This window comes from Fukomys damarensis, unplaced genomic scaffold (genome assembly GCF_012274545.1).
Source record: "Fukomys damarensis isolate Sample0158 unplaced genomic scaffold, DMR_v1.0_HiC HiC_scaffold_16, whole genome shotgun sequence".
NCBI classification, from domain to species: domain Eukaryota; kingdom Metazoa; phylum Chordata; class Mammalia; order Rodentia; family Bathyergidae; genus Fukomys; species Fukomys damarensis.
Window position 1 is genome coordinate 19,643,081 of NW_022900928.1, and position 6,836 is coordinate 19,649,916.

Here is a 6,836-nt window from a genome sequence, read left to right on the forward strand (position 1 = left end):
CATGCCAGCCCCTCTGACACTCAGCTGGCCTCAGCTAGTTCTGTGTATTGAGGTTGATTTGGTTTGTTTGAAGAAGATAAGGTCTTGCTATGTAACCCAGGGTGGCTTTGAACTCACAATTCTACCTCAGCCTCTTTCTGGACGTTTAAATGTCTCCATCAAGAATAAGACTGGAAGGGCTGGGGATTTAGCTCAGCAGTTCGGTGGCCTGCCTTGCAAGCGCAAGGACTCGAGTTCAATCCCCGGTGCCAAAAAAAAAAAAAAAAATTCAAAAAGAATAAGACTGGAGCCGCACACCTGTAATCCCAGCACTCGGGAGGCTGAGGCAGGAGGATCACTGTGAGTTTGAGACCAGCCTGGGCTACACAGTGAGTTCCAGGTCAGTCTTAACTACATAGTGAGACCCTTTCTCAAAAAACAAAACAAAACAAAACAAAAAAGACTGGGTCTGTGGGTGATTAGGATTTGTTCTAGTGCTCTGTATCTGTAAAGGACTTTGAAAAAAAAGGAACTAATCCTCTGCCTAACTCTGAAGGGTTGGTTTCTTTCTGTGGTACTGATTATTGAGCCCAGGGCTTTGTACCTGCCCCAGGCAAGCTGTCCTACCACTGAGTTATATATTCAGCTCTTTTTATTTTATTTGAGACAGGGTTTTGCTAAATTGCTCAAGCTGGCCTTGAACTAGTCATCTCCTTCCTCAGCCTCCCAAGCAGCTGGGATTACAGGCATAGGCCACTACACCTGGCAAAGTTTTCTCACTTCACAGGACTGTCATGACCCTTTTAGCAAGAGTTCAAAGCACCTGATCAAAGATAACATTTACTTTTTAAAACAGCACATACTCCTTTGTAAAAAGCTTGAAATGAACAATGGCCACTTTTCAGGGCCCTAGCAAACAAAGCCAGGTGAAGGACAGGGCAGGCGTGGTTGCTGCAGGGCAACCTTTCACTCCCACCCCCTGCCCTGGCCCCTTTAACCTTGGTGGCTCTCTGCTGGATTTCTGACATTAAAAAATGCTATTCAACGGCACAGGGGATTTAGCTCAGTGGCTCTGTTGCCTGCCTCGAAAGCATAAGGACCCAAGTCTGATCCCTGGTACCCCCTCAAAAAAAATCTGTTACAAATTGGGCTGTGGGGTAGTGAAGAAACTGGCCTTGGTATCAGAAAGCCTTGCTTCTCCAGTCTTTGCTCAGCCTTTCAGGGCTGCAAGGTCTGGTGAGACAAGCAGTCTCATTGGATGCAGTTTTCTTATGGACAGAGTGGGGCTATCTCACAGGATGCCGTGACCACCTAAAACTACAGAAAAGGACTTATTTTGTGTTGTGCACAGCACACCCTCAGGCATCTGTGTCTCTCGGTGATGAGCTCTCACCAGACCACAGCACTCTGGGTGGCACCCTCCCATACCGCACCAACTTAATAAGACAAATATGAAGGTAACATTTTAAAAGTCGCTGTATTCAAAATTAATAATAAACTTTAGGGTAAATAAGCTTTAAAACAAAAGTACACAAGCAAAAATAAATAAATTTACACCAACCCCGCTAACCTAATTTTCAGAGTAAAGCCATTTCCCATTACAGCACTGTTTTCCCGGGCATCAACCTGTGGTCAAACTTCAATAGTTCATTATTTTTAAAAACAGTAACAAAACAAAACAAAAAAAACCTGAACACTAAGTGAGTCTTTAACATAACCCTGGATTGAACATTTTAATTTTAAATAACCAAACTTTGTAATTTTATACATAATCCAATGTAATGCTAATATAGTTAGCATTTCAACTTGAGGAGCTGCTATGTAACAGGGAAACTATAAACAAAGTCTTCAAACCATGAGATACAAATAAAAATGGGCAAGTACACAGTAGAACAAAGACTGAAGACACTACGAACTGGGGGAAATATCTGAAGGCTTTACATCCTTTATTGTCCATGATGGCTTTGGGAATTATGATTGTTTGATATGTAGAACCTTCGACATTTTAGATACAGCCTTTATTTTTTTCACAGTAAGTTAAAAATCCATAATAAGACTCTGTAAAGACTTCATGGTCTTGCAAATAGTCTCTAGGAGATTTCAATGTGATAAAAGGGTAACATGAAAATTTACTGTATTGCCCTAATGTCATACTTCCTTGTACACAATGAATCACTTTGGGAATCTATTCCAACAAATGTTCTCCACTCTTGCATAAAAATGTGTACAGTGTATCAGGAATGGAAAACTTCGGGTTTTCCTGGGCGGCCCGGGCTTCAGAGATTTCTACTGCCAGATCAAAGGTTCCTCCTGCTTTACTGCTCCCTTGTTCTGAGGATTAATCATCCAACCCTGGCGTTTCTCCTTGTTGGATCCTAGATGCTATTCTGATGGCTTCTTCCAGAGATGGCTGTTCTCCAAGCTGAAACAGGAACACACAAATCAAACACCAAACCATCCTAAAGCTGAAGTCAAGATAAGCCAAAGAAAAGTTACATGCTAGAAATGAAACTTCTCTGTAATTCTGACACAGGCTGGTTAGAAATACTGCTGCTGGCCGGGCATGGTGGTGCCCACCTGTAATCCCAGCACTCGGGAGGCTTAGGCAGGAGGATCGCTGTGAGTTTGAGACCAGCCTGGGCTACATAGTGAGTTCCAGGTCAGTCTCAACTACATAGTGAGACCCTGTCTCAAAAAACCAAAAAAAAAAAAAGAAATAAAAACTGCTGCTGACTCAATCATCAAGAGCATAAAGTCAAATTTCTACAGGGGTTTTGATGAATTCCTCATACATGCAACGGACAAAAGATGGCTATCTTGGCCAACAGAGATGGAGAGCTTCCCCTTTCTTAGCTCTAGACCCATAAACTAAATGACACTGGCCAACGGCTGACATTTTTGTGAGTGTGTTTTAACCTTGTGACAAGTACACACAGGGAAAGCAAACTATGAAAGGAGAGGATAACTGCACTTAGCATCCAGGACTGTAGATTATCTGCTTGGATCTAATGACTGTCCAGAGAATAACACCCCTCTAGGTCTTCCGACCTTCCGCACTTTAACATGGGGTTGTGCAAGGACTCTCAGAGGACTAATATACAGTCTGTGTTTATGCTAGGTTCATCTCCAAGGAGTGGCTCTCAAGTGATTTTTTTCGGCGGGGGGGGGTGTTGAGACAGGTCTCACTATGTAGTTGAGACTGACCTGGAACTCACTGTGTAGCCTGGGCTGGTCTCCAACGCACAGCATCCTCCTGCTTCAGCCTCCCCGGTGCTGGGATTACAGGCGTGCGCCACCACGCCGGGCTGGCTGTCAAGTATTTTAAAGAATTTGCGAGTAAGGGTCACCAGGTGAGCATACATAGGGATACATGCCCAAAGATTCTTTTTGTCTTGCAGTAAATTCTCCCAAGAACATGCAAAGGTAGCGAACAACAGTGTAGATCTCTTTCTGATCACCTCAAATGCAGAAATTTCTCTGAAGTATAATAGGTACCCAGAGTATTCAGTGCCCTGCCTCCTAGAGATCACACACAAAGCCCAGTTCACCAGGTCAAGACTACGTAGCACGATGAAGCACCCTGTCCACAGAGGGCAGCTTTCCCTTGTCCTCACCTGAACTGCAATCTGGGTGCCGTTGGAGGTTGCCACTAAGGTCAGAGGTCTGGTTTCGGTGGTGACTAAGTGATGGCTGTGCTGCTGCTGGTGCCCCATCTCTGAGGAAGCCGTGTGGAATGCTGCCAGGTCCTGAGCCACAATCGCAACCTTAAGCAAAACCAAACACATGTGAGGAATTAAATCTATGATTCAAATAGGTTAGAGTCCGCTTCACGTAGGGATTGCCTTCCAATTCAAAAGGAACACTTCCTTCTGCCGTAGACGTGTAGAAGCCTATCTTTGGCTTATATTTGTCTATTCTTGACTCTTATTTGAAGAAATTAAGACTCAGAGAGAAGACACTGGAGAAGTGGATCTGCCTTGCCAGGTTCCATTATTCAGGGTGTGTGCTTGGGCTGTGCTTGGGTTTGTTACTCTGAGGGGCTGCTTGGAAGTTAGGTGTGTGGAGTAACTCATAGTGTTTATCCTGAGTGTGGGTCAGCAGTAAAAAACAGACTATTTTCTTTTGTTTATCTGCTACACTTATATTAACTAGAAAAACTAGAAGGACCAGTAGCACAACTGACAAACATCTCTTCTTATTTTCCGTTTCAGACTCAAGGGAACCTTTCCATATTCCTCCTTGAAGTTGCTAGCCAGATAGTTTAACAGTGTTTCTGTGGCTCTTACTCCACCAATGCAGAGGGATAGAACCCAGAAAATGGCAATCACCACTTCCATTATATGATATTCTGACGTTTCCTGGCATGGGGTGAGCTCAGTCATAGGGTGCTTGCTTAGCGTGGCCAGTGTGCCGGGTTTGATCCCCAGCACTGCAAAATAATTAAATAAAACTTGTTTCAGCAAAATTTAGTAGAAGGATAAAAACTTAAAGTGCTGTTTTACTTGGCCAATAATCTATTAATAGATATTTGGTTTGGATCAATTCTAGTAATGATCTATAATCTAGCAAGAAAAGCAGATTTCAGTCCGGCAATAGGGAAGTAGTTTAATACACCTCCTGAAAATAACAATTATAAACTTTTTTTCTTTTGGTACCGGAACTCAAACTCAGGACCTTGAGCTTGTGAGGCAGGCACAGTGCCACTGAGCTAAATCCCCAGTCCCTACAATTATAAACTCTGGAAAAGAATTAGAAAAAATAACTATCCAAAAGCACTGGAGAACAATGAAAAGCAGGGAAAAACTAGAGAAGATGATCAACCGAAACGAGCCACAGTCAGCCGTGCTGGCACACGCTTGTAATCCTAGCACTCAGGAGGCTGAGACAGGAGGATTGCGAGTGCAAGGCAGCCTGGACTACAGTAAAATGCTGCCTCAGAAAAACCAAATCAAACCAAACCAACCCACCCAACAAACAACCATAAAAAATCAAAAGGGAGCCACAGTGGTTTTATCTAAGTTTAAATAAAATCTCCACTGTGGGTGCTATCCAATCCTGGCACAGGGGGCAACTTAGGTTATCAGATGATGGAGTCCAAGGCTGCTAGATGGTAGGAATCTGTAGGTAAACCATCCTCAAAACCTTAAGACCCAGGGGCAACCCACTTTCCAGTCCCCTTTCTGTCTCTGTTTGGGATAAACTTTCTTTTTCCCAATACATTTTTCCTAATCTTAAACAAAAAAACAAAAAACACCTTAAGACCCATAAACAACAAATGTATCTAGTTTCCTTTTTTTTTTTTTTTTAAATATATCTAGTTTCCAATAAAGTTGCAGTAGAGTAGCTGGAAGGCTGAAAAGCTAAGAGGTTTCAGTTCCACTCAACACAAAAGATAGAATTTGGAGTCTGAATCCTACTTGGAAGGGTTGGTAAACACCTCAGGCTTTACACTGAAACCCAAGTAAAGGCCATTCTTTAGGAGTAAAGATTATGTCAGCACTAAAGATTTGCCCTAAGACACAATGACAAAGCTGAAACAGACCTGCCCTATTTACAAACCCCAGCCTCTACAAGTAATTTCACTGCCTGATAGAAAAAAAACAGTATTCTTCAAAAAAAGTAACAAAACTCAGAATATCTATTAATATATCATCCATAAAGCCCAGAAGACAATTAAAAAGCTATCAGGCTCAGTGGTTCTGCTGTCTGCCTCCCAAGCACAAGGTCCCCAGTTTGACCCCTGGTAGGAGAAAAACAAAAAATGCTATCAGACAAAAGAAGAAGAAACCTAAAGTCAAGAGAAAAATGAAGTCAATAAAAACAGACTGTGTATGACTACTACACAATGCGGGAATTAGCAGACAATAACTTAATTTAATTTTGGGGTTTTGTTTGAGACAGTCTCACTTTGTAGTCCAAGCTGGTCTTGCTCTTACTTATGTAGCCCAGGCTGGCCTTGAACTCATGGCAATCCTTCTGCCTTGACCACTCAGGTGCTGGAATTACAGGCCTGAACCACCATGCCTAGCAACAAACAATGACTTTAAAATAGCTACAGTGGACCTCTAACTTATGAACTCAATTAGTAAGAAAGATTGTAACTCAAGTTGGTCAATGAAGGCTCAGGCTCCTCTACACAGCCCTCAAAGTCTCTCCTGTATACAGGCAGATCTCAGTGTCCTTAGAGAGACACTGGCCCAGGATTTCTTTTTTTTTTTTTGTACCACAGATTGAACTTGGGACCTTGTACTTGCGAGGCAGGCAGCCGAACCACTGAGCTAAATCCCCGGCCCCAAACCAATTAAATAAACAAGTTTTTTTTAAAAAAGTGAGAGATAATAAAAGCAAACAGGAAGCCTGGGCCCCGATCCACCGCGGGAAGGAGAATCACGCCTGCTCCTGACCCAGCCGCCATCGCTCAAGCTCCGGGAAGATAGCCGCGCGGGCCCCCTGAACCCCCATAAGCCCCCCACCTCGCACTCTCAGTCCTCCTGACTGTGCCAGTCTTTGGACCCACTCTGCAGAGGCAGAGGTGGTCATCAAGGGTATTTTTCTGAGTTCCCAACTTTGAACATCTTTAAAGAAAGGGTGTGGAAAACCTGTAAGGAGAACGTTGTGGAGTTCAACCATTCAGAAGGTTGGGGAACTCAATCTGGGCCTTGCAGCCCGAGGTCAGTCAGTGTCATGGGGTTCAGCCATCAGCTAACTGAGATCAGGGATCTTGCATCCTTGCTCTGTCTGAGCCATTAAATGGTAAATACACTATATTGAAATTTTGTTCACTGCAGACATGTTCTGGACTGCTTCTTGATTTCAATTTAATTCAAATGATTTAAGGGTGATAGACTAGTGACTAC

General features: G+C 43.2%; 1 protein-coding gene across 6 annotated transcripts in view; it reads right to left on the reverse strand.

The window, feature by feature from the left end:
• Window positions 1-1,462: 1,462 nt before the first annotated feature.
• Window positions 1,463-6,836, reverse strand: part of Znf143 (zinc finger protein 143) — a 63,546-nt gene continuing 58,172 nt past the window's right edge. For 4 of the 6 annotated variants that reach the window (XM_010615292.3, XM_010615296.3, XM_019206221.2 and 1 more), the window contains 2 exons: window positions 3,594-3,743; window positions 1,464-2,401 (listed from right to left, as the gene is read on the reverse strand). In XM_010615292.3, the coding sequence (XP_010613594.1) occupies window positions 2,318-2,401; window positions 3,594-3,743 (234 nt within the window). In that variant the 3' untranslated portion in view covers window positions 1,464-2,317. Of the gene's footprint in view, window positions 2,402-3,593; window positions 3,744-6,836 lie in introns of those variants that run through there. The other 2 variants (XM_010615294.3, XM_010615297.3) reach the window with 2 other exon arrangements.